The 25,930-nt window shown below is 59.8% G+C and overlaps 1 protein-coding gene across 2 annotated transcripts in view; it reads left to right on the top strand.

The window, feature by feature from the left end:
• The window catches only part of SEZ6L (seizure related 6 homolog like), a 39,129-nt gene that overhangs the window by 2,178 nt on the left and 11,021 nt on the right, over positions 1 to 25,930 (top strand). For both annotated transcript variants that reach the window (XM_080559033.1, XM_080559032.1), the window contains exons 2-3: positions 21,164 to 21,841; positions 22,125 to 22,258. In XM_080559033.1, the coding sequence (XP_080415159.1) occupies positions 21,164 to 21,841; positions 22,125 to 22,258 (812 nt within the window). The remainder of the gene's footprint in view (positions 1 to 21,163; positions 21,842 to 22,124; positions 22,259 to 25,930) is intronic.

The following is a 25,930-nucleotide window of genomic DNA, read 5'->3' as shown; positions in this document are numbered from 1 at the left end:
CAGCGCCAGCCCCGGGGGGGGGGTCCTGCTGCCTGCCGGGGCCGTGGCCCCAGCTCCGAACGGGACCCTTTGTGTGCTGTGAGCGGGTGGGGGGCAGCACCGGACCCTGCCAGGGGACCGTTCCTTGCCCTCCATCCGCCTGACCTTTCGGCTCCTTCTCTGAAGAAGCCGCCGGTGCCACACGCCGCGCACCCATCGCTCGCTCTGCCGGTGCCTTTTCGGTGCCCGGCACTTGTGGAGTCACCTCGGCCAACAGCGAGGAGCTGGGGAAGCAGCTCCCGGCAGCATCGCTCCTCGCCCACCTGCAGCCCGAGCAGTGCAGCCAGGAGTTGAGGTCTGGGGGGGCCGGGGGCCAGGAATGCTGCTGCTCCATCCTGTGGGGCCCCCAGGGGACCCCCAGCACCGTGGCGTGGGTGATGCTGGTGACGCAGAGGCCACAAGCAGAGCAGCAAAACCCCCGGTGGACCACAGCAGAACCCGTGGATCCTGAGCAGAAGCACCAGAAGGGGGGTGCTGAGCACTGGAGGGAGGTGCTGAGCACCGGGGGGGGGGCGCTGAGTGCCAGGCTCCGCTGTGCCCCCCCCCGCTTGCCCTCCTCATCCCCTTCAGCCCGTTCGTGCACGGCTGTCGCGGCAGAGCGGCAGGGCACGGCGGCTCCCGGCCGCGGGACGAGGGCAGCGCTGCGGGAGGATGCGCCCAGAAATCGGCGTGTCCGGCGGCGAGAAGCGCCGAGCGCGGTCTGCAACAAGTTCGCGGCGTGCTCCCTCTGCAACCAGCAGCACCCCAAGCGGCGCCGTCGCAAGGAAGGAGATAACAGCGTGCGCCCAGCCTGCCGCGGGCTGCGGGGCCGCAGAGAGCGGGAGTGGAGGCACGGGGAGGTGTCAGCGGCCATAGTCATTGCCTCTTCTTTCTTCTCTGCTGCTTAACAGAAAGAACAGGGAGAGTCTGGAGCGGCAGCAATACAATTGAATTAACATCTCAGCCCTCTACTTCTCCCGTGTTTTAGCTACCATGAACGCATAAAGATGCTACGTAAAATGCGCACTCTGTGGATTTTACAGCGTTACGAATGACTTTTTCTATGCATTCCTCATTGAGTGAGGAATGTGATGGAAGTATTAGGGCCCGAAGATGCAGTCTGTGGATTAATTCAGCAAAGTGTGCTCACCTGCCATACAGAATGCCTCATATAGGTCTCATAAAAGCAAACGCTGTAAAAAGGGAAGTGCAGAGCATATCAGTGCGTAACCCAGCCACGGTGGCTGTAAGTCAGCTTCTGCTAGGTTCAGGAATTAATAGACACTAAGATACGGATGAGCCAGTACACACGAGGTGTGGCAAGGCATCACTCTGTGTTTATATTATACACGGGTGTTAAAAATGGATGGGGGGACAATGCCACCTCCTTCTGTAGGGGCAGAGCTGGTCAGTGGGGATATTCAGGGACAGAACTGAGCTCCGTGCCACTTTTCTATCCCCTTTGGTACAAACAGATTTTCTTTTTTAATGAAATGTGCTCTGTATGATTAAATACCATGCAGCTTTTGATCTAGACTACAAGCAGCCTTACAGATCAGCGTGTTTTACATCCTCTGTCATGGTGATGAGCACTGCCAGTTCCAGTGGGGTTCTGGAAAACAAGGAACCTACCGTGAGCCATCCAAAAGTTATTTACTTGATGGGATTTTATTTTTCAAATATTTGAGAGTGATTACTGAACAGTAAAGTATGCTCCAAGGAAATCCTGTTACAAAACACAGGCTATATTTTAATTAGCATAACACGCAGTTACATGGCTGGAACTGGAGCCTGCCAATAAATGTATCTTGCGGGAGTTCGGGTAGATGCCTATAGAAAATAAAGCATGAGCAGTAGCTTTCCAATTTTCCAGTCCATCAGGATGCATTTGCCCTCTTGTCAGGAGTATGAAATTGCTGAATTCAGTGCTGAGCTGGTGCTGTGTCTGTAGCGCTGGGGCCGCCAGGCACGTGGTGCTCGGGACAGCAGGAGCACCAGTGGAAGGGGGTGCTGAGGCTCTTAGCGCGGGGTCCTGGTGGCGTGGAGAGCTCGGTTATTCGCTGCACCTGGAGAGCGGAGGTGGTGGGAAGGAAGAAGCGAAGGGATGATGGCGCTGGGCAGGCTGCCGTGGGGCCAGGGGGGATTTCGTGTCGCTCTGACTCAGGTTCGCGCGGTTCAGCTGCTGCTCGCAGCCGCCTTACGTGGCTTTCCAGGGCCCTTCCCAGAGGAGCCTGCTTCCCAAGCTCAGTGTTCGTGCTGGCGAGCACGTGGTGACGCACGGACCAGGTGCACCGGGGACACCCGTACGGTGCCGGCCCTCAGCTGCTCACTCTGCAGCCCTGAGCCCACCCCAGCCTGCATCAGCCGGGATGAAAGGAGGGAGAAAGGCTTTGCAGCAGCAGCCCTTTTCCACCGAGATGCTAACGGAAAGTGTCCTTTATTTCCAGGAGAGGCTGCCGGATGCCTGTCTGGTGTTGCAGCTTGCTAATAGCCCGGTTGTTAAGGATGTTAAGGCTGGTGGTGCAGGGCCCAGGGGAGCAGCCCTGTCATGCCCCGGTGACGCTGTGCCTCCTGCCGCCTCACCGGGCCGGGAGCAGAGCTGGGGCAGCTCCAGCAGCCCAGCCCCACATTTCTGCTGCTCTTGCAAAGACAGCAGCACTGCTCATGGGCTGCCCCCGTGCTACTGCTTCTCCGGCGGGGTTGCTGCAGGAGCTGTGCCGCTGGGAGGGTGGAGAAGAGAAACACCGAACTTCTGAGCCATGCAGCGACCCCTGGGCAGCCCGGCTCCCTTCCCTCACAGACTTCTGCCGTGGGGATTTCACAAATTAGGGGAGGTCCTCGCCACCAGTCCCTGACTTGCTTCATGTTCCCCGATGGTCCCAGCTTGGCCTCTTGTCCCCAGGGTCTGCAGCTCCCGGTCCCTCTGCTCCCTGCGGGCATTGCAATGGGCACTGCTCACCTCCCACTGGCATCAGCAGCCGGGCTCCGTGCTGACTGCACAGCCCCGGTCGGTGCCTGCACCCCTCCCAAATTGCTGGGGGGGTCCTCCAAGGGCCCTGGGAAAGGGGTGAGGGCGATCAGCACGAAACTGCAGGACTTTCAGGTATGGGGGGCTGTGGCTGGCGCAGGAAGGGAGGGGACGCTCCTCTTGCTATTTCCAGAGGAGACTATTTCTGGTCCAGCGTCTTCCTTAACTGACGTGGATGTGGGATAGCAAATCCTCCGATGCGTGTTGCTGTGAATTAACATCACGCCGCTAAAGCCGGCGGAGTTGCACTGGTTTGTAGAAGCAAGAATCTCGCCAGGCGGCCCAAACCCTGGCCTGCAGCATGCAGGGGACAGAGCAGAGCCCAGACACAGCAATTTTTTTTATTTTTCTTTTCCTCCTCCTTTCACTGGTTATGGGCCGTAACAGCGGCTGACCCCATGGGACCCGAGTGCTGCCTGAGCCTGGAGCTTTTCTGGTTCAAAGCAAGGAGATTCTGCCCAGAGCTCCCAGCTCTGCGCGGGGCAGGGACGAGCACAGGTTCGTCCAGACTTTTCTCCATTTTCCTGACCTCACACTCCCACCGTCTGCAGTAGAAAGGCTCTGGCTGGGAGCCAGGCTTCCGCTCAGCCCCTGGAAAGGCCGAACGATGTCAGCAAGTCAGGTCGGGGGCTTGGCTCCGCGGCTTCTCCGGAAGAGCAAGGAGCATAGAAAGGAAAAGGGCAGGATGAAACCCGGCCAGATGGCTGCGCGAGGAAGGTTCGATGGAGCCTTATGCAGCCGAAAGCCGGCTCCTGGCAGCAGGAGGCAGCGCGCAGGCAGCCTGGCCAGGACAGGCAGCCCTGGAGGTGTGATTCGAAATGCAAAGCTTTCGTCTAGAAAGGAAATTCGGTGCCAAATGCGAAAGCATCCAAAAATTCAAACTGTGACAGAAGGAAAATGTGCGGGGCTGATCCTGGAGCCGTGCGATCCGCGCAGCAAAAGGGCTGCCACGTCTGCCCGTCTCGCACGAGCGCACGTCCTGGGCCAGGAGCAGAGCCCGGGACCGGGAGGGGACGGCCGGGGCGCTGGGAAGTGCTCGGTGCCGCCGTGACTTGGGGGCTGCCACGGGGCTGGGCACATCGGGGCACCGGGGTGAGTCTGCTGCAGGAGCCCCAGGGCGAGGAAGGAGAGGGGGCGGCAGGGGGGGGCTCCCCAAAGGTCTCGCAGCAGTCGCTGTTGGGGCTGGCGTAGTTCTGCGAGCAATGCAGTGAGCTGATAAAGGCAGTAAATTAGTCCGAGCATCCAGGCATAATGGAATGGGAATAACGCGGGGGCAGTGCAAGAACATTCAGGAAATAAGGTAATTCGGGGTGATTTCAGAGCTAGTCGGAATGGCGGAAAATATTTAAAATTCAAGGGAGAATCTCCATCTGACTTTTTAGGGTGGATTAATGGAGCATGTCAACATTTGGTGGATGAGATCCTTCATCTCTAGTAGATCGGCGACTGGGGGACAATACAGGAGAAAATCATTTCTGATATCCCTTCCACCGCACTCCTGCAGCCCTACAGCTCTTCCCCCTGACAATGGGGCTCCATGACAATGCACAGGCATTGGGCTTGCGTTTTCTGATGATGATTTAAAGTCAATTTCAGTAAAAAATGGACTATTCCTGACAGCCATAAACTTCCGTTTGCCAAGATACCGAGTCCCTAAATGGAAAGACCGCTCTTGTGCCATCCCTAAAGGCCTCCCCGAGTTCCCAGCACGTCAGCATCATCCTGACTGCAACGAGGAGCTCTGCGAGCGCAGCTTGTCAGATCGCCACTTGGACACACCTCCAGTTTTTCCCCCTTTACACCGGGTAGAAACAGGGGAAGGAATTAAAATCAGGTAAATGATGCTAGCAGTGGTTACAGATCTGATCCCTTGTCCCAGGGCATTAGCTTGCCTGCCCCTCTGCTGAGACGTGCTCCTGCTCTGTGGGTCCCCTGGGGTGGGACGCAGAGCTCTGCTCTCAACCCCAAGAGCATCCTGAGATGTCAGATGGTTCCCAGCACCGCCAGACCATGCCCCAGCACCACCAGATGGTTCCCAGCACCACCAGGGCTGGTCAGCTCTGGTGCAGAGGGTCAGATCCCTGAAGCAGCCACCTGTCTGCAAAGCCACCCCAAACCCCGGCCCCCAGCACCTCCTTCCCAGAGCTTTTCCCTGCCCGTAGCCAAAAGCTGCAGGTGAGGCAGGGTCTGCGTTGCTGCTGGGAGCAGACACCTGTCCCGGGTGGCCGTGGGACACGGGAGCCCCTCAGCTTGCACCACGCTGCTGCTGCACCCCTGGGCAGCCCGGCTGCTGCTGGCACCCAAGGGTGCGGGGTGGGAGCCCAGCTTGCCAAAGCGCACCAAACCCTGACCAAAAGCTTCATTCCCTTTGCCCCTTATCACCCATCCAGGTTATCCACGCAGCACTTATAAAATTGCTGTTGGACACTATATTTACATAAACACGTTAGCCAATGGGGTCTAAAGCCCCGGCGAGCTCTAAATGGTGTATTAGGTTGTAGGAAGAGGATTTTATCAATTTACTGAGAGCACAAATCAACAGAGCAGAATTTACAAACCCATCAAAAAGCGAGGTGACAGTTTGGAATTAATCCTCTGCCCGAGGCACACAATGTACCTCCACAAACATCTCACAGCATAAATATAGTTGAGAAATAGCGAAGGAAAACGTAACTCCTAATGCCTTTGTACGCTGCCAGCGAAACGGCTGCGGCATCGTCCGGGAGATGAATGGGGCTAATGCCATTGGAAAGGTGCTGTTGCATCCCACTTTATTTTTATCCGAGACTCCGTCCCCAGCCTGCGCTGTTACAGGGAAATATTTCAATTTGTCTTTGTGCTGTATTCAGAGTTGTCCCAAAATAAATTTCCCCTGATAGTCTTTCTTCCTCATTCGTTCCTTCAAAAAGGAAATTCAAAGTAGTTTCTTCGCGCACATGCCCGGAGCGGGCAGAGGAGACGCAAGGAGCAGCACCGCAGCCACCGCATCGGCGGGCACGAGGTGCCCGTGGGTGCTGCGGGTCCCGTGGGGCCAGTTGGCGTGCTGCACGGGTGTCCACAGCCCGGCACCGAATCTGACACTCCTTGGCACAGTTGTACAAGGATGGATGCGGGGGGACAGGGGCTCGGCAGGATGCTGCAGGCAGAGCCCTGGCTCCCTGCCATTCACCAGCGTGACGGGCAACAGCACTGCTCACTGCGTGGAGAGAGAAACCTGCTTCGGGTCTCCAAACTGAGCACCGCATCCTGAAGGACGAGGGTTACTGCTGCTCCTGGGCCCTTGGAGCCGCTCCTCCTGCGGGAGGCGGCGCAGGATCCGTGCAGCCATCTCGTCGGTGAGGAGCTGCTCTCCCAGAAGGGGGTTTATAGCTGACTTTCAGATGAAATCAGTGAGGCAATTTCAATTAAAAGCAAACTTTTCAAGCTATCTGATCAAAAAAAATATAAAGGCTTCTTTTCAGCTTTTGTTTCCAGCCCACAGAGGAGCCCATGCCTGCCAGCGGTGAAATGGCTGTCTTTATTGTGTAGACGGCTGTGAAGGACATAGCGCGGCGTTTCCCATTTAAGAATGCATTGAAGCTTTCTTGGAATTCATTAGGAAAGGTAGGGAGGGAAGGGTGCAACAAAACAGGAGCCCTTACAGCTACAGCCTAATGTTCTCCTGACAGTGACACATGGGAGGATTAGCCTGTTCCCCCCAGAGGCACATCCTTTCGGTTTTTTTCCAGTGCAAAATGTCTTCTGCAGCATCTACATTCAGAAGCGTTCCCATCCCTCTAGCCGGGGCTTTTCTAGAGTGTCTGCAGCGCGAGGCAGGCTGCAGCCCCCCGTCACGCCGCAGCTGCTCCCCAGCATCGCGGGCAGAGGCCACCACGTCTCCTGGCAGGGACCCGCCTGGTGCAACCAGAGCAGCTCTGCTGGGCATCACCACGTGCTGGCTGCTTTCAGCCTTCTGCTGCCTGCTCCTGCCCCGGAGGCAGAGGTTTCCATGCCCCCCAGCGCTCCCCAGGCATTGGGGCCGTGCCGTGGAAGTTGCTCCGGCATCAGGGTGCGGAGCAGGGGGGCTGCACTTCATTACCGCGCGTCGGTACGTTGTCACCCAGCCACACAAATCGAATTGAGTCACGGCAAATAACATCTCCTCAAGTGACTCAAATTATCCAAGCTGGCTTCCACGGGCAAGGGCTGTATTTTTCCACATTGCTGCTCCACATGCATCAAACCGGCCTCGCAAGCAAAGTCTTTCTTAAATTATACAGCATTGCCTCTTTGATCAAAACAAAGAGCCTGAAAGAATAGCAAAGGCAACAGTCTGCTTGAATTCAGGATTATGAGCCCAGAGTTAGAGTCTGCTCTGAAAAAGACATTCAGCTCTGAAAGATTCCTTCCTGAGTCCCCCTGGCACCATTCCCAGCTGCAGTCCAGAGCGTTTGCCGGCAGAAAGCACAAGTTATGAGTCTGTGTTGAACCTACTGCCGCTCTTCCTGCTCCGGTTGCTGCTCCCACGAAGTCAGCTGCTGGGTTTCACGTGCACAGCCAGCACCAGCCCCGGCCCGCTGCGCTCAGCCCCGCTGCCCCTCACCGACTGCTGCTCCAGGAACCCTGCCTGGGCTGCGGCTCTCCTGCAGCGGCGGGTGCAGGATGCGACCGTCCCCAGGGGGTGAGGGCTGGGGAGATGCTGAGCGCCTTGCGAGGGGCAGACGGTGGGCTCTGGGTCCTGGTATCGGCCGCCTGGGTTAAACACAGTGCTGCCAGCGTGGAGAGCGGCACCTGAGGGCTGTCCTCACATAGGGGCGGCCCAGATCCACTTCAGCAGCTGCTGGTCATCCCTTGAGCATTCCCAATCGTGTGTCAGAGACAACCCTTAAAAACAGATAGATGTATCTGTGAAATCAATCTTAATCATACTATTCTGCTATCAAAAGTACATTAAAAGCAACTATTACCCTGTAGGAACATAAACAATAGCAGTAGTAGGAAAGAAACGTACTCAGGCTGGACCACACACTGGTTTTTTATAATTCACTGATTTGTTACCTGCTGGGAAGAACAGAGTCAGGTATTTTCTCACTGCGTTTCCCAGTCAGCAGGTTGTGTCAAAAATAACGATATAGCCAGGAAACACGCACAAGCAATATGACATACGTGTCATGCAGGAAAACACGAGGAACATCTGACGAAGCCCCCTCTGCATGTCGATTCAGGTATCAAAGCACTTGCGGATGGGCTCGGTTGGTGGTGGTCTCTCCCAGAACAGGAGCAGTAAAGCAACTGCGGTGTCAGGCACCTGCCAAATCCTCGTTTCGAAGGGAGCAGAAAAGCTGCAAGCTGGAAAGCTGCCCCTGAGGAGCCCCCACGCTGCCCTCCTGCAGGGACCCGGGGGCCAGCCCTGCTCCTGCTGCACCCCCCAACACACCAGGCACTGCTCGCACAAGGCAGGGTTTTGGGAGCAACCTCGAGGGCCAGCATATAAGAGCTTTCACACTTAAATCAATCCAGCTGTGATTAATGAACAAAACAAGCAATTGTTTACGTATTTTGTTTCCTGATCTTCTGTGTATGGAGCTGCTGGGGGAGAGGGAGGGAGATGCGTTCCCGAGCCCCCCGGACTGCTCACCTGGGTGGGATGGGGGCGCGGGGGCGCACGGCACGGGCAGGGCAAGGTGTGCTGCTGCGGATGCTGCGGGAGGGAAGGGCTCTGCTCTCTGCCACCGGGGAGCACCAAGTCTGCTTTGCCCCTTTACGAGAGCCTTCTCGCCCCAGCTTGGCATTCCGGGGGAGCATGGGGGCTCCTGGGGGCGAGCAGAGACCTGGCAGCAGCACCGCGAGCGGAGGGCCAGGCGCTGGTCATGCGTGATGGCTCGCGGGGCACGTGGAGCTGCTGAGCTCCGGGAGGCTCGTTAGCAGGGGGAGGCTCGTCAGCAGGGCGCAGGGGCTGCTCCGAGCGGCTGTGCCTGCCATCTATGCCCTGGTGCGCTCGCGCTCTCAACAAAGAGCTTGTCATCTTTGTTCCCGATGTACTTGCACCCCCACAAAGGCTATCATTATCCTTTCTGTTATAATTAAGATCAATCAGACGGAATAATAGAGCAGAGGTCAAGGAAGGCTTTTACTTCCTTGGGGAATAAGGGACTGCTTTCGTCAGAAATACCAGGGAGCCAGTTTAATTGTTCCAAATCTCAGAAATTACTATCATGCCTTATAATTGCATGTCCTCCTGTATCGGAGGGAGGAGGCCACCGAGAAGTCCTTTGTTTCAGAGCACGCTCGCTGCCTGGCCCCAAGGCCGGCCCCACAGAACTCACCTGGTGGGCACCGAGGGAGCCCCGCAGCCTCCGCACTCCCCCACAGCCCTGGGGCCTGCTCCTATCGAGCAGCATGGCTAGATTAATATTTACCAAGATCTGACGGGTAATGTCACCGGTACCGGGCTGGTAGGAAACTCTCTGAGCGCGTGTGGGTGCGGAGCTTGCAGCAGCCCCCTCCCCGAAGAGCCAGGCTGGCAGGACACGGAGCTGTCCTGGGAAGTGGGGGACCCAGCAGATGGCCACCGTGGCCTGCCCCGGCGTGGCTCTTTGCACCGAGGTCACCCGAAGGCTTGTGGTGCGTTTGCAAAGGTGCAAGAGGCGTGCGGCGTGGCGTGATGGGGTGCGGTGCCGTGCGGTGCCGTGCGGTGTGGTGCAGCATTGCACCGCAGTGCGGCTCCCCTGAGGCTGCCTCACTGCTGGGGCAGCGGGGCTGGGCAGGGGCTCGTCCAGCACGGCTTGACTGCCACTGGGACCGCGACTGTGCAGGCGCAAGCAGCTTCTCTGTGCCATGGCAATTCAGCACGGACCCACAGACCGGTGTTGGGAGCGGAAGGGCTGGGACGGGAGCACTCTTGGGCCAGCCTCCCAAGTGCCACCCAGCTGCTCAGCCCCGGGCACAGGCTGAATTCCGCAGGGCAGTGCGCAGCGCCCAGGGCTGCCGCATCCCCTCTCCTCACTCAGCAGGGATGCGGTGCTGCCCTCGCCACGCTGCGCCCCGGAGCTGCACCGATGCCTCTGCCGGGCAGGGCAGGGCTGGGTCAGGGTGCAGCCTTGCTGTGGGGCCGTGTCGTGGGGCTGCACTGCGCCTCCGGCGGGGAGGGTACCGCCACTCTGCCACCACGCAGGAGGACCCTGCTTCTCGGCTGACGCTGCGACGGCTAATGGAAATATCTTTGCTATCCGTATTAATTAAAATAAAGTGCAACGGCTCGTCGTTAGGCTCTGTGGGAGAAGCCGTACATAGGTTATCATCATCCAGCAAGACACAGTGCAGAAATGGAATTAGTTCTGCCAGGCCGTACTTAAAACACAGCTCACCGATGACTGATACAGCTGACAATTAATTTTATAAGAAGCAGTGCCACTGAAGTGAAGGAAGGTGGGGAGGAGCAGCAGCTGCCGCCCGCCTGCCCGGCGTGGTGGCCCCGGGGTGGGCTGGGGGCCCCATGCGGGGCAGGGCAGGGTGAAGCCCCCCTGCCAGCCCAGAGCTGCTGCTCTGCCTCCAGCAGGAGGAATGCCTTTTTACGGGAAAAAAAGCAAAATAAAAAGATTGAAATTTAGATTTCTTTAGCCAAACCTTTTCTAAAGACAGGCTCGTTTCTGGAGGTTGGGGCTTTGCCAGGACAGCTACCCAGGCAGCTCGCGGGGCACGGCCCCATCCGTGGCACAGCGGTGCTGGGTGCTCCGGGTGCTGCAGTGCTGCCGTGAGCTGAGCCGCGCTGTGCTGGACGAGACGAGGGAACAGGGGTGCAGCCAGATCCCAAACTGCCGTGACACGGCGAGGAACAGGCAGCTGACGTGCTTTGTTGCTTTCCTCTGAGGGAAAATGCCAAGTGGCGAAGGAGGTGACTCTGACAAAGTGCATCACGTCTCCCCCGTGGGGTTTCAAGCTGACAAACAGCGTTTGGGAGCAGCACGTGCCCTGTCCCTGCCCCGTGGGCCGCCTCGTGCCGGCGATGCCACTGCTGTGCCGGGCCTGGCACCGGCACGGGGCTGGGGGTGCTGGGCCCTGCCCCGGTGCTGGCGGCCTCCGGAGCTCCGGCAGCCCCGTAATCGATGCGGCCCAATAACTGCGATAACCACAGCCATCAGTAACCCAGCACTTTTCCTGCCTTCCTGACTGCGAGCAGCGGGACTGTTCGCAATCTGTCAGGAATCATTAGGCACCAGAGCCGCGTAATTTCGGAGGAGTGCACCAGGGGTCTTTTCAAGGGCAGCAGGCAGTGACAGCCAGCAGGCGGGGAGGTTCTGCACGGCCTCTGAGAGGGGAGGGAATGCAAACAACGGCATTTCTCGGGGAAAGTTTGTGCCCCAGGGGCAGGTAAGGGGGGGGACGACACAAGCACCCCTGTGCAGCGGGACAGAGCCACCTCGGCACCCAGAAAAGTGATGGAGCAGAGCCCCGCTTTGTCCCCAGGGAGGCAGGGGCATGCAGGTGGGCACAGCTTGGGGGTGGGAGAAGCCCCCGCACCCCAGGGCCACCCCCCTGCAGCCTTCCGCTGGCCAGCCCCTGCCCGCCCTGCCCAGCAGAGCTGCCTCGGGGTGCCCCGAACCCCCACGGGCAGGCACACAGCGCTGCCGGCAGCCCCCTGAGCCACCTGAGCCCCCCGAGGTTGCCGCCTGTCTGTTCTGCTCTCGGCAGCTTGGACGGGATCCACATTTGGATTCCTGTTCCGTGCTGCGAAAGAAATACAAATCTTGCCAGGCAGCTCTGGCCAAGGCAGCTCGGCTGTACCCCGCGCCCTGCAGCGCACGGAGCTGTGCCCTCAGCTCCGGCAGGAGCCCTTCGCGAGGCTGCGGTGTTGCGGTGAGGAGCGTGGGGCGGTTCTGCTCACCTGGGTCCCTAACGCTGCGTTGTCATTTCGTATTTTCTTTTCCGGAGTGGAAATCAAATCAAACCAAGCAGCGAACGCGCTCCAGACAGGTAGAACAAAATCAGGAGATTCTGAATAGTCGGATAATCCGCGGATGTGACCGCCTGGGAGTGAGAGCATGAATGATTTATAACTACGCAGAGAAATAGTCATTTGTTATAATTAGACTAAACTTTGTGTCCCAGCTGTTTTAGGGCTGTGTGTTTGTGATTGTTTCCCAGCAGTGCCCGGACACAGGCGGGTTCAGCTAACCCAGAGAGTTGTCGGTGCAGCGCTGCTGTGCCCAGTGCCACGCGTGCCAGGGCCAGGATGAGGCCGACAGGGGACACAAGCAAAGGTGGGGGGAGCAGGGGACAGGGGAAGGTGGCCACCAGGTCACTGCCCAGCACCGTGGGTGCTCTGAACAGAGGGATGCCAAGGGACACATGGACAGCCCCTGTCTGGCACCCTGCTCCCAGCGCCTTGGGGACATCAGAGCTTTTGGGGCAAAGCCCTTCTGGCTGTGCTGTATGGACCCTTCCCGGTGTGGGGCAGCTCAGGAGGGTCCCAGGACCACCACGGCTCTGCGGTAGGGGCTGCAGGGGCAGAGGACCGGTGTGCCCTGTGCGGGGGTGAAGCTGAGCGTGGCTGGGGCAAGCTGAGCTGTGGTTCAGCAGGGCTGACCTGCTCCCGAAGGGTTAATCGCAGCACTCGCTTCCCAAGATCTGCTACAGCACATCTTAATAGTGATGGAAGATTAATTATTTTAGTCTCAGATAGCTGACTAGAATGGGCTTTTTGTATCTAAATATACTCTCTCTTTAGGAACCCATTTAATTTTATACCCTGATATAGATGACTAGGCTGGATGATTAGTTGAGAAAGAAGGAGCTTCTCTTCCCCCAGTTCAATTTGTAGCCTGAAAGGCTGCCAGAATGCTCCATTTCCTCCCTGCGGGCCGGCGCTGGGGAACCAGCACCCCGGCACCGCATCGCGCTGCCCTCGCCCCCTGCCCTGCGTGAGCGACCTGGGGGCGCAGGGGGGCAGTGACACGGGGGGGGTCGTGTGGGGCCGGGCAGGTCCCGTCCCGTGGTGGTGGGGCTGCAAGGGGCCAGCCTGGGGCACACCTCTGAGCGTGGAGGTTTGGTGGGCAGGGTGACCCTGCGGGGAGCCTTCTGGTTGCACCGGGTGAGGCCCGGCCCTAGGAAGGGGAAATTCTCCGTGCCACCACCCTGCCACCACGGGCGAGGGGTGCCCGTGGCTGGTCCGCGGGGACACGGGGACCGCAGGCAGCGGCTGCAGCGTCACAAAGTGCCCCCGGAGCCGCGGGAGCTGGCGTGGCCAAAACAAATGCCTGCGAGTCAAAGTCGTATCGATTCCAGCTCCATGAAGCAGCACTGGGGAGGAAAATCCATTTTCCTCATAGCTGGGAGAAGTGTATAATTTCCAGGCATCTGTCAGGCGGCCGCGGATCGTTAGAGCAGTTACAAGCTTCTCCGGAGCATGGGGGGAGAGGTTTGCAAGTTTAATTCGTGTATTTGTTGCGGTAAAGCAAATCAGGCACAAGCAGTACATAGCCCCTGTTAAAGCGGGTTTTTGGACGAGCGTTTCATTGCCAAAATGTTCCCCACCCCCTGAGCAACCCCTGCCACAACCCCTGCTCGCTCACGGCCAGGCCTCGGGGCTTTTCGGCCCCTTTCAGCCCGGAGCTGAGGCCAAGTGCTTTCAGAACGGGATTTCTTGCAGCTGTCAGCCTGCACGTGGCCGCAGCATCCTTCACCTGCTCCTGTTCCCTGCTTGGAGCACCCGAACAATGCTGGTGCCCCCACGGCCCCCCTCATCCCCAGCATCAGCTCTCCAGCACTTCGTCCAGTAGCATCCTCCTGCCACCACCCCATTTTCTTCTTGACGCTTCTCGGGTGCCGTTTACCTGGCTCTGCAGCTTTCTGACCCGAAGAGCTGCAGCCTCCCAGCCCTCCCTCAGTTCCCTGCCCCGCCACTGGATGTGGCTGCAGCCCCTCTTGGGTGAGGAGCTGGGGTCAGCTCTGCCGCTCGCTCCCTGCCGTGGGGACGTGGTGTCCCAGGGTTTTGGGGATGTGGTGTCCCAGGTATGTGGGGACGTGATGTCCCAGGGACACGGGCACAGGAGTCTGTAGGGACCAGCTCGGCACCTCTGCGGACACGGAGGACCCCAGCACCCCGCTGAGCCCTGCCCTCCCCACGTGCTGCTTTCCCTGCACGCTGCATTTCACCTGTGGTCGCAGGACAGACCGGCAGCACGGAGCTGCCACGGCACAGGGAAGCCAGGTCCGTGTCCTCGTGCCCTCCCTGGCCACGGCGCTCTGCCACCGCCCCGCGCCGCCAGCATCCTCTGCCTGTAATGAGCGGTTTCCATGGCAACCTTATTTGAGCGTTGCTAGTGACACAGATGTAAATTTTAAAATGAAATATTCAGACCACAGTGCTACGAGCATAAATAAGCCCCTGTGCATGGCTAATTCACCATCAACCTAAAGCCGCTCCGAAGCCCCCCGGGGCCACCCGAGCCCCGGTGGCGTGCGGCGGTCCCCGGGGACCACGGCCCTGTCTGGCAGCCGGCAGGGCCAGCACAGCCCCGAGCTGTGGGGCGGCAGCACGTCGGGCAGCAGAGGTGCTGCACCAGCCTCAGCACCCGCCCGGGGGGCTGCAGGTCGGGGGGTTTTGTTGTCCCGACTCCCGATAACTGCAGCGAATCCTGACCTCCGGCACCCCGCGGCTCGCTCCGAGCCCCCGGCTGTGCCGCAGCTCATTTCTTGGCTGTAGATCAAGCCATAGGAGAATTATTTTCTATTTTCTCTGATTGCGATATGAACATTTGGATGAAGCCCATCTCGAAGCCTTCCCGTCCCTGCTCACCGGCTCACTGCCGCACAAAATAGCCTTTGCGCATGACGCTGGATCAGAACCACACGATGCGAGGGGCAGATACTCCTCTGGCTGAGTTATCTGCGCTCCCACATGTATGACTCACTGATGATTAGATTGCTACTATTTTATTTGCTTATAAGTTGAACTGTCAGGATGCTAAGGAAACTTCTTTTTCCACTGGAAAACTTAATTTGCTGAAATAGTAACTGCGGGAGAGAGCAGGTTTCACATTTCCTGTTGGCTATCCAGGCGGTATCATTCAGTTTTGACATTTTGAAAATGAAAGACTGTTTTGATTCAGCTTTTTCTGCTCTTCAAGATTTAAGGCAAAAATGTTTTAAGACTTGAAACCAAACCAAAACGTTTCCAAGCCATCACACCGGCGTGTTTTGATGGACCCCACCTGCTTTTTTTCAGATCCCTGCTTCACACTCAAGCTGTCTTTTTCTCTTCTCTGTGACGGTGAAACCTCCGCGGTGCTCGCTGGAGGTGGGCACGGGGTGGCAGCCCCCAGGATCACAACGTGCTCCTTCCCACCCGTGCTGCCCTCCAGCAACACGGGCAAGGGGTTGCATCAGGGGATGCTCCTCGATGCCCCGCTTCCATTTGAGATAAGGACCAGCCCTACATGAACTTGTGGAAGAAGGAAGTTTGGGATTTAATCAGCAGTGCGTGCGTCTGAAGCATTGCAATGCACAGGAAATCTGACCGTGTGGGTGAGAATGGTGCTGGCGGTGCTCAGAGCGTGGTCCTTGCTGGGCGAAGCCAAGGAACCCCTCAAGAAAAAGCTGGAAAGCTGGGAAGGGCAAGGGCAAGGGCTGGCTTTTCCCCGCGGGAGCTGCAGCCACCTTCCCCCTCCGTCCCCAGCCGCAGGGCCCGGCGGTCCTCCCCTCCTGGGGGGACTCGGCTGCTTCCCGGGAAGCGCTGCAGGGGCTGGGGCACGCAGAGGCCGGGGTGCATTGAGGTATGCTGGGGTTCACTGGGGAGTGCTGGGGTGCACTGGGGTGCACTGGGGTGCAGGACCACTCCTGGCACTTGGGCACGGGCTCGTGCAGGACACCCGGTGCAGACCCGCTGCCTGCAGACTGAGCGCCCCAGCCCAGCGCACAGAGCGTGGGGTCTGAGCAGCATCGTTAACAGCATCCGTGTAAGCTTCTCAGGGCTTCTGGTATAATCAGCTCACTAAAACCTTGAGGACAGCAGCTCCTGAACTCGAGCAATCAAGCCGCAGTCCTCCGGCAGCCTGGGAAGGGGCGCGCGCAGCCAGGCAGCGATAGCATCAGTATTAGTAATGGGAACCCGGCGATACAGCTACTCACGGTTTAGCTCTTTCAGGAGCACAGCAGCAAAATGAGTGCCTTATGATTATTTCAGCATCCTTTTATCAAGCTTTTGCAGTTCCCTAATTCCTCTAAGCCTCTCCAGCTGAGATCCTGGCAGCAATCAGATTTCCCCGCTCTCTGCGGCGCGGCGCGGCTCCAGCAGCGCACAGGCGCGTGCCACCGCCGGCCGCGGGACACGGACCTGCCACCCCGGCTGGGACACGGGGGATCCATGTGTCCTTGGTTTGTGAACAGCACGTGCAGGCTGCTCTTCGTGAGGGAGCGCTGAAAGGGCTGCTTCACTTTTATGGAGAGCGAGAGCTGGTAGTAAATGAAATCGTGGCAAAGGGGAGAGCTTTGGCTCGCATTTAATTAGCTTTTTTTCAGTCGCCGGGACTTACAATCTCATTCACTGCTTTGCTTAATACGTGACATTTCACTCATTTGGGCCATCAAAGCAAATTCCAAGGCCACGACCTGAAATCTGTCGCTGCGTGTGCACAGAAAGCAGGTTTATTTCTGAGCAGCAGGAAAAACAAACGTCTTCAAAAGCGCAAGACAAAACCGCCCTGGCTGGGCAGGCGGCTGGTGCCCTGCGAGCAGGGTGCCCAGGGCAGGGAGGCTGCCGGCGCTGTCTGCAAGCGCTGCCGGGGCTCCGAGCATCCTTCCCAGCCTCCAGCCACCTCCGGGGCGTTACTGAGCCGGTGACAACATAAACCCTTGTACGCTGCGATAGCTCTGCTTTCTGCAGAGCTGGTTTAGCAGATTAGATCAAGGTCAAACACGATCATGTCTCTTCCACCAGCTCGGTATCTCCGGATCGATTGTGCAGAGCTGAAGGGATTTCGGCAGCCGGGCAGGTTCCTGCTGCTCCTCCCCTCCGCAGCCCGGCCTCCCAGCTGGCAAGGGGCACGGGCATCCTGCAGCACCCAGGGGACATCAAACAGCCTCAGCCCGTGCTGGTGGTGGCTGCAGAGACCGAAAGCACAAGGGGAAAAGCAGATTTCTTGCATAAGTTGCAAACTTAATATTTTTTTTTCCTGTAAATACTTGCTCAAACACATCATCTAAAAGGCTGTAATGCGGAGTTCAGGTGGAAACTGTCACAGGGCCCTGCAAGGGCAGAGGAGATGTGCTGCACCAGCAGTCAGACATTGAGCCCATGTGGCCCAGGACACCCCAGACAGAGCTGGCGGGGCTGGCAGGGCTCAGAGCCGTGCTTCTTGCCCCCAGGGGGGGCTTCTGCAGGCAGCAAACCTGGAGATGCCGGTGGGAAAGAGGTGTGGGGATGCCCAGGCCAACCTGTGCCCCGTGCCCAGCTGGCTCCTGCACCCTGGGGACGTGCCGGAGCGCGGCGCTGGCTTGGAGGCGATGCGCTCAGGAGTTGGCATCGTTAGTTACTGCTCTTTCTTGTAGTGAGGAGGATGCCCTAATTCGTCAGGGACTCCAGAGCCCCCCCACATCTTCATCTCCCCCCTTCAGCCCGGCCGGCATTTGCTTCCCTGAAATACGCATTTGCCCTTTACAAACTAAAGCCTGTTAAGTATCTCATTACGGAGCCGCTACACAGAGTGTTTTATTTCATGCTTTGTTAAGGACAGAACTGTTTAAATGCATCCTGGCAAAGGATCTAATAAGAAATTAGTCAACTTTCTGAAAGCATAAAATACGGCTTAACGGCGACATCCATTAAGAATCGAAGAGCACACGGCAAATAACCTGGGGACGCTTCCTGCTGCTTCTGCTAACGCGGCGACTTCAAGGGTGCAGGTTCCTGCGGGAACACCCCGGCTGTCCCGCCGTGTCCCCCTGCCAGAGGCCCCCTCCATCTGCGTCCTGGGGCCAGCAGCCTCTTCCTTGTCTGACAACCCCATCCTGTCCCGTAAAGGAGAACCCGCTGCCGAGCACGGGCCACCGGGCAGAGCCGCGGCCGGAGCAGCCACCAGCAGCGAGTCCCATCCATGGACCAGGAGGGGAAGCTGGAAGCAGAGGAGAGCCCGGCAGAGCTGCCAGGGCAGAGCAGCTGCAGGGTGCCCGTCTCGCCCTGACACCAACACCAGCCCTTAACGGGATGAGGAGGGGAGCACGGAGCAGCGAGGGGAGGGTGCAGGGCCCAGCAGCGCCCGTGGGGACCGTGGCACCCAGCCCCGGGGGAGACGGGGCGTGATTCAGAGCTGACACAAGTCAGTGGCTGCAGACGATGTGTGTGAAATGTCTCCTAATGTGCTAAGGGAATTGGCTAATGAATTTGCTGAACCACTGCTAATTAAGGAATTAATATTTTAAGTCGTGGAAAGCATAACAGGAGCGGGGAGAAAGCTCTCGGTGGCTGGGGCCGGCTGCGGTGTGGCTGGGGCTTAGGGCTTGGGGCAGGCACTGGCACGGCCCCCCCCTGTCCCGGGGCAGCACCAGCAGCCCCTGCAAGGGGCTCTGCACCCCCCGGGGGCAGGAGTGGCCTGGGGGCCACGGGGGCAGTGCCCTGGGGAGTGCCTGCCCCTGCCAGGTGAGCAGGAAGCCCACGGGCTGTGGTGGGGAACGCCCCTGGCTGCTGCTGTTAGCTCACTGCACCTCAGAAGCACCTCTCCTGCCTTTCAAGGCTGGATTTCAGAAACTCCATCCTTCAGGATAGCTCTCCCAGCCCTTGCTGTTCTTTGTTGTGTTCTCTTACCTTTGGACCCTTGGCTCTCACCACAAACTGCTTTGGTTAGCAGAAGACCAAGCAAAGTCAACTTTCCATGGGCCATTTGCCCCTGCCCAAGCTGCCCGTGTCTGCGTGCCTGCCCCGCAGGCTCCAGCCGCCCCGTTACACAGCAGGGGATGTTCCCCCCGCTGCACGGTGCCTCCCCTGCTGGCACCGGGCTGCTCTTGCTGCAGAGCATCCCGCTGACCACCTACCTGCTGCTTACCCCTGCGCAAGCCTCAGCAAGAGAAACGATTGCTTGGTGGCAAAGGGGGGTGGCAGGGACCACTGGGATGTTCAGGGCCAGACCCTGCCACCCCATTGCCGCTGCGGGTCCCTTTTCTCCTTGGCCTGTGTGCAGGTGACAATGCCTGGTGTCCGTGGTCCAGCCGGGTGGGTGCTGACACCTTGCAGTGCATGAGCCCAAGCCCTGCAAAGACCCCAATCCAGCAAGTCCAAGGAAGCAGGGACTGAGCTTTCCACATGCAAGTCACCTCTGCGTGAGCGCGCACCTCTGCGGAAAGCAGAGCGGGTACCCGAGTGTTTCCAGGATCAGCACTTAAATATATAATGAGAGGCAACAGATGGCTGGAACAAACAGGCTGGGGGAGCTGCAGAGCAGCCGGAGGATCATGAACAGCATAACAAGCAGCTCCGCCGCGCACTCTGCAGCGTCACCGCCGCGGCGGGTTTAAGGTCCCTGCAACTTTCTTCCCCGTCAGGCGTCCTCCTGGTGAAATCCTCGGGGCGGGCAGGGAGGAGCAAGGCTGGCGGGGCTTGTGCTCCAGGCATCGTGGCACGGGCAGGAGCAGCTCCGGCTCCTGCAGCCCGGGCAGCGCTGCGGGCAAGCCCTGCCCAGAGCCGGGCTGAGGCTCGTCGGCACCCGCCAGCTTCCCCGTGCTCTTGCTGATCCTGTCCTGGTGCCTGGTCCTGGTGCTGATCCTGTCCTGGTGCCCATGCCACCGGCTGCCACGAGACGCCGATGGTGCCCCGCGGTGCTCCACGCTGCCAGCACTGCCACCAGCCGGCAGGACCGCGCTGTCCTGCTCTGCCCCGGTGCTGGTGCTGCCAGCACAGCACCAGCAGCCCTAACACATCAGAAGCAAACGTTCAAAGGCATTAAAGTCACCAGGCGATGTTAATGGTGGCTGAACTCTGGGGAAACTGCACCCACCCGTGGTAATAACCCTGAAGTGTCCCCACATTCCAGGTCTCACACCAAAAAGCTCCTTTCTTCCTTTCCATGCCGGTCCTACCCTAATTGCTGGAACCTGAAATGCAGAAAATCAGGTTAAATTTAAACGTAAGTGTTGTGCCCTTGTCTGAAGACGCTGTAACAGCAATTGCGACGAAATGCCCGGGGTGAGCCAGAGGATCACCGTGCCTTCCCGGAGGACAGCTGGGGCAGGGCACGGGGCTGTGGGGGCAGAACCTTCACCCCCGCTTACACCCCAGGCTGCACGTCCCCGGGCGGCCCCGCTGCTGGGGTTTGACCTCCCTGGGTTTGCACTCGCTGCCCCTTCGGGCTCCGGAGCCTCGCTGCCCCCGTGTCCCCTTGGCGCTGCCCTCAGGAGCCCGAGCACAGCCTCCCCATCGCGTTGCGCACCTCCCCTGGCAACTGCAGTTTCCATGGGAAATGTCGCCGCTCGGCTTCTGCTGGCTTCCTGCAGCACTTCGCGGAGCCGCGGTGCTGCTCAGAGCTTATTTCTCACTGTGGGCTGCAGCCCAGCCAGACCCACCGGTGGGGCAGACGTCCGCGTTTCACGCAGTTAGCTCCCCGGCCGGGCGGCGGCGGCACGGCTCTGCCTGCCCTCACCTCCCGCACGCGGCTTTGCCCCTGCCCGAGGAGCGGCTTCGCAGGCCCGGACGGTGCTTTGGTGTGGGGGGCTGGAGGAAGGCGGTCGTGTCTGTCCTCCATCAGGCAGCGGCGGGGGGAAGACAATAGGGAAGAGCCGCGGGCTAATCAGGCTCTGAAATAACCGTATTTGCTGATGGCAATTGCAAAAATAAAGGCTTTTCGTAGCGGCCAGGCAGAGAAACAAACTCAGCGTGAGCGAGCAAACCTCTCTGAACAGCTGACCTCTAGATAAAGAGACCAAATAGCAGCTCTGAAACGGCACGATAAGGCCACCGAGTCCCAGCAGAAAGCCAGCTTTCAGGGAATCAGCACAGGTTCATTACTGCTTCCCCGTAATAAGCACGTTTGGGAGAGCAGCGGGCTTTCAATCAGCCGCCGCTCTCTGGGGGGCTGATTTTGTGCCGCGGGCACAGCTGTAATTTCATGCCCAGAATCGCCGAATTCCCACTGTTCCCCCCCTCTTTTGCAGACGGCAGGCCGGAGGCAGCGCTGCTCCCCACCAGCCCTGACCCCCCGGGCGCGGAGCAGCCGGCAGACGAGGCGGTGGGCAGCGCCGGGGGGCCGGGGCACGGCGCAGCCCTCAACCTGCTGCCCCCGGCGGAGGACGGCGCTGAGCCGGCGGCAGAGGCACCCACGCTGCCCACGCGGAGCCACGTCCCCCCGGCACCCGCTGCCGCCCCCGGGGCTGATGCAAAACAAACTGTCAAGAAAAAGCTGCCGGCTCCAAAGCAAGCAAACGCAGCCAGGAAGCACCTGAAGCCCAAGCCCACCCTGCCGGGGCCCCCCAAGGCTGTGAGCGTGCCAGGCTCCAGGCTCCCCGTCTCCTCCCAGGAGCCGGCAGAGGCAGCGGCTGGGGGGGACGCACCGAGGCTGAGCCCTCCCGAGCTGCCCTGGGGGGGCCGGGACCCGACCAGCCGCCCCGTGCTGCAGATCTCCCCGTCCACCCTGCCGCCGGCGGCCGCTCGTCCCTTCCCCAGCGGCCCCGGTGATGCCGACACGGCCCCGACCGCGGCTCCCACGGGGGCTGCTGTTGGCCGCACGGACAGCGCGGAGAGCGAGGGGAACGGCTCCACGCTGGAGGAGAGCCAAGAAACCACCACCTCCACCATCATCACCACCACCGTCATAACCACGGAGCCCACCCCGGGTAAGCTGGCACGGGGAAGCTGTGCTGGGGTTTCGGGGGGGTTCCAGCAGCGGCGGGGGGCAGCTCTGCTCACTGGCGTCCTGGGGCCACCTGGAACCTTCCGCGCTTCGGGGGCGTGGGTTTCCCCAAAAGCTGCCCTGCAGAAGTGCCCGAGCGCCTCCGGTGAGAAGGGTTGCTTCCTTAGCAGTGGTTTTCCACTCAAAAAGAGGTGGGGTGGGTGCATGCTGCTGGCGGGACCAGCCTGGCCCCCAGGGCAGTGTCTGACGCGCGTCCCCCCCCCCAGTCCGCTGCAGCGTGAGCTTCTACGACCCCGAGGGCTACATCGATTCCACCGACTACCCCCCGCTGCCCCTGCACAGCTACCTGGAGTGCACCTACAATGTCACCGTCTACACGGGCTACGGCGTGGAGCTGCAGGTGAGAAGTGCGTCGGGGGGGGGGGGTCACCACGGCTCGGCCCCCCTGCACCAGGGCAGGAAAGGCTCAGCGGGCTGTGGGCAGGAGCAGGCACAGCCACCCTGGGCTCCTGTGCTTGCTAAAAGTGCCCATCCTGGAGAAAAAAATAGATAGTTTTCTTAGGCTGTGTAATAAATAAACTGTACGAGGGAACTGGTACATCCTGAACGTCAGCTATGATCAAAGCGCTAAAATGCCATACAATTAATTTAGCAATGAGGTGCTGCCAGGCGATCTGCAAAAGAAACGCTCAGCCCTTGTGGGAAGGGGCGAAGCAGCGCGGCCGACACGTCCCCTCCCCAGCCAGCATTGCTCAGACAGGCTCTGAGAAACTCCTGCCCTGGTGCGGGGCCACGTGCCTGATGGCTGGCAGTGAAACCACGTGTGCAAGCAGGCATCGCACACCATGCAAACGGGCATTGCACACCGTGCAAACGGGCATTGCACACCATGCAAGCAGGCATTGCACACCATGCAAACGGGCATTGCACACCGTGGAAATGGGCATTGCACACCGTGCAGACTGCGTGCTGAGCTGGGGAACCAGGGCTACATTTACTTGGGAAGGGGTCTGTAAATGCTACGGGCTGGTTTTCGGGGGAGTGCAGAGCATGCAGCTGCGGCACACCATCAGCAAGGCCCCCCCAGCAGGCGCTGTGCAAATGCCTTAAAGTCTGGTGAAGGCTGGGGGGGTGCTGGGGAGCAGCGTGGAGGGGCAGGGGAAGCTGCCAAGCACCCTCGGCACGTTTCAGACACCGTCGGTTCAGGCTCTGTGCTCTGCTCTGCCATCTTTTGTTGTTCCTGTGTTCTCCCCATGTCACAATTTGTATCCAATTAAAATGCATTAACTTTTAATCTGTGTAGCCAAGCACGGGCGTTGAAAAGAGCGGCAGTTCCAGCGAGCTGGTCTGTGCCGCCCCCTCGGCTGGCACACGCGAGGGGCTGACCTCGTGGTGCGGCCGTGGCCACGGGTCGAGCCCCAGTGGGGACATTACCCGGGTCCCAGCGGCACGGCGCAGCAATGGTGGTGGCACGGGGCCAGGCACTGCCATTTGTGCATGTCTCAGCCACTTCCCCGTGGCAGTAACCCTGCCTCCCCAAATCCTCAGGGTGCTAGGGACAGCCTGCGCCGCTGTAAACTCGCTGCTGTCCATAACCCACCGGGTGACACCGCTCCTGACCTTGCTCCCGTTGTAAGCTGAGATTCTAATGGAGCGTAAAATTAGCCTCCCCACCCCCCGAGCCTCGCATTTTGTTTTGCTGCTGCTTCTGAGGCTTCCAGACAAATGAAATCACGGAAGCGGGTCTGCACTGCCTGGGCACAGCCTGCCTGGAGCGAGCCCTGCCCACGCCGTGCTCGGTGCTGGTAACGGCAGGGGATGGGGCCGGGGGACAACCCCTACACCCTGCCTCAGTTTCCTGCCTGGTACCAGGGGGGATGGACTTGCTCTGTGCCCCTCTCCTGCTTGCACTTTGGGGAGTAATTAGCGTGAGCATGCTGGCAGTCGGTGGTCCTAATTACGCCTTATTTCCCACTAGAAGGGTGGGCTGGAGGGCAGTGGGTACCACTGCCCATCCCTAGCTGGGGGGCAGCACCGGCAGAGACAGCCCCCACACCCCTGGTGCTGCCCGTGCCTCGCCTGGCACCGCCGGACTCCTGCATCACTTTTCGGTTCTTTACACATCCACGTACCGCGAGCTTCAGCGGCTCCGAGGCTAATTACATCGGGCAGGTGCTGAAGTAACACGGTGCAACTTCCTCGGCTGCCTCACAGTGCCGGGGACAATTGGTTAATGTTTAAATGATTTTGATTAAATTCCCAGCCCCTGTAGTGGAGATGAGCAGGGGAGGCCGTGCAGGGCGGGAGGCGTGGGGCAGGGCTCTCCGGCCCGGAGCGGGGCACCAGGGAGCCGCGGGGCTCCTGGGACTGGAGAGCCTGGTGCTGGTGCAAGCAGCCGCAGCATCGCAGCCCTGCGCGGAGGCAGGCTGGGAACGACCCTGGGCTGCTCCTCGGCTGCGCTGGGAGCAGTGCACGAGGCCCCTCTGCTTCCCTGAGGGCAGATCCTGAACCCTCTGGAGTACGGCTGAGATCTGCCTTTGGTGACGAGCGGGCACAAAGCCTGGCTGTCCCGCGGGGTGTCAGCGCGGTGCTGGGGCTGCCAGGGCCGTTGCAGGCAGTGTCCCCAGCATCCCTGCGCTGCACTGGTGCTCACAGCATCCTGCAGGGCCCCGCCGAGCTCCATCCCTGCCCAGGCCAGGGCCCTGCAGCAGCTCGAGTGGCAGAGCTGCCAGCTCCAAGAATATTTTGTGAAATTGTATTTATTTATTTATTTATTTAAATCTTGAATTTTCTTGGCAGGAAATAGAATTTCCCTAAAGAGATTTTCTAGTGGGTGAGCAAGCCTGCCAGTCTGAGTTAAGGATCCCTCCTGGCTTCCCAGCAGACTTTTTAGGAGCTGACACGGGTTCCGTCTCCGATCGGAGCAGGAACTTTTCCTCCGCAGCCCCTGGCAGGAAGCGGCGCATATGGAGCCTTTCGCAGCGGCTGACGGTCCCTGGCGCGCGGCCACCGCCTTCGTCTGGAGCTGCCGGCTGCTCCGGAAAGGAAGGGGTCCCCTGGGGGTGCCCGCGACCCGGCCCTGCCACCTCTCTCTCCGTGATGTCCCCACGCCCCGGCCTGGCTGAGCGGGGCTGAGCGGGCGGCGGAGCGGTGCCTGCGCCCCGTGGCACCCGCAAAGGGGCTGGGGACACCGCGGCTCCAGGGGAATGCTGCGCCTTCCTCCGCTCCTCTGGGCTCCGTCTGCCCCATGTCCCCCCTCCCCAAAGGCAGAGCTGGTTGAGGGAGGCAAGGAGGTGGTGGCAGAGCCGAGCTGCCCGGGAGTCCCCAGCTGCTGTGCTCTGGTGGCACCCCGCAGTGTCCGCTTCCTGATGTGCTGGAGCGGCTCGGAGCTGGGCAGCCTGTCTGATGCCAGCCGTCACCGGAGGAAGCTAGCTGGGGAACAGGTTTGTCTTTGATTTCAGAACAAAATGTGTTAGAAACCCTGGAAACGGCTGTGCGGTGATTCAGACCAGGCTCAGGAAGCAAAACTGCCCCAGCGAGAGCTGGAGGGAAGTCATTAGCGCGGCGCGGAGCCACTTAGCTGCTCTTGGATCCCGAACTCCAAATAACTCACCCCCGGCGATGGATAATTCACCCCGCTTGTTAGCGAGCACATCTGAGCCAGGTGTGATGCGTGCGCACGGCGTGCCAGGCAAACCACGCTCCCAGCACAAAACCCGGAGGCGAGGAACTCGCGTGCGGCTGTCGGGTCCGGGGCTGCCCTCCTCTGCCGGGGCAAGTCTTCTGCCTGCACCGGAGGCTGCCTGCTGCAAAATAGGGCAAAGGCAGCTCCTGGGTTGGAAGCACGGCCCAGGCTGGACCCTGGCTGGCTCTGCCCCTGCTCAGCCCTGTGCTGCAGCACCAACTCCAGCAAAGGCAACGAGGTGAGGCCGGGGCTGTTCCTGGCACCACGTAGTGCTCAGGGGCAGGGAGGGAGCAGCGGGGCAGGCTCGGTGCCGTTCCCCCCGGGGAAGCCTTGCTTCTGCCCGCAGATCGGGGGGGCTGCACATGGGACGGCTCCACGCAGCTCCTG

Source organism: Anser brachyrhynchus, assembly GCF_964034855.1.
Source record: "Anser brachyrhynchus genome assembly, chromosome: 17".
NCBI lineage: Eukaryota > Metazoa > Chordata > Aves > Anseriformes > Anatidae > Anser > Anser brachyrhynchus.
This window is presented reverse-complemented; position numbering and strand designations above follow the sequence as displayed.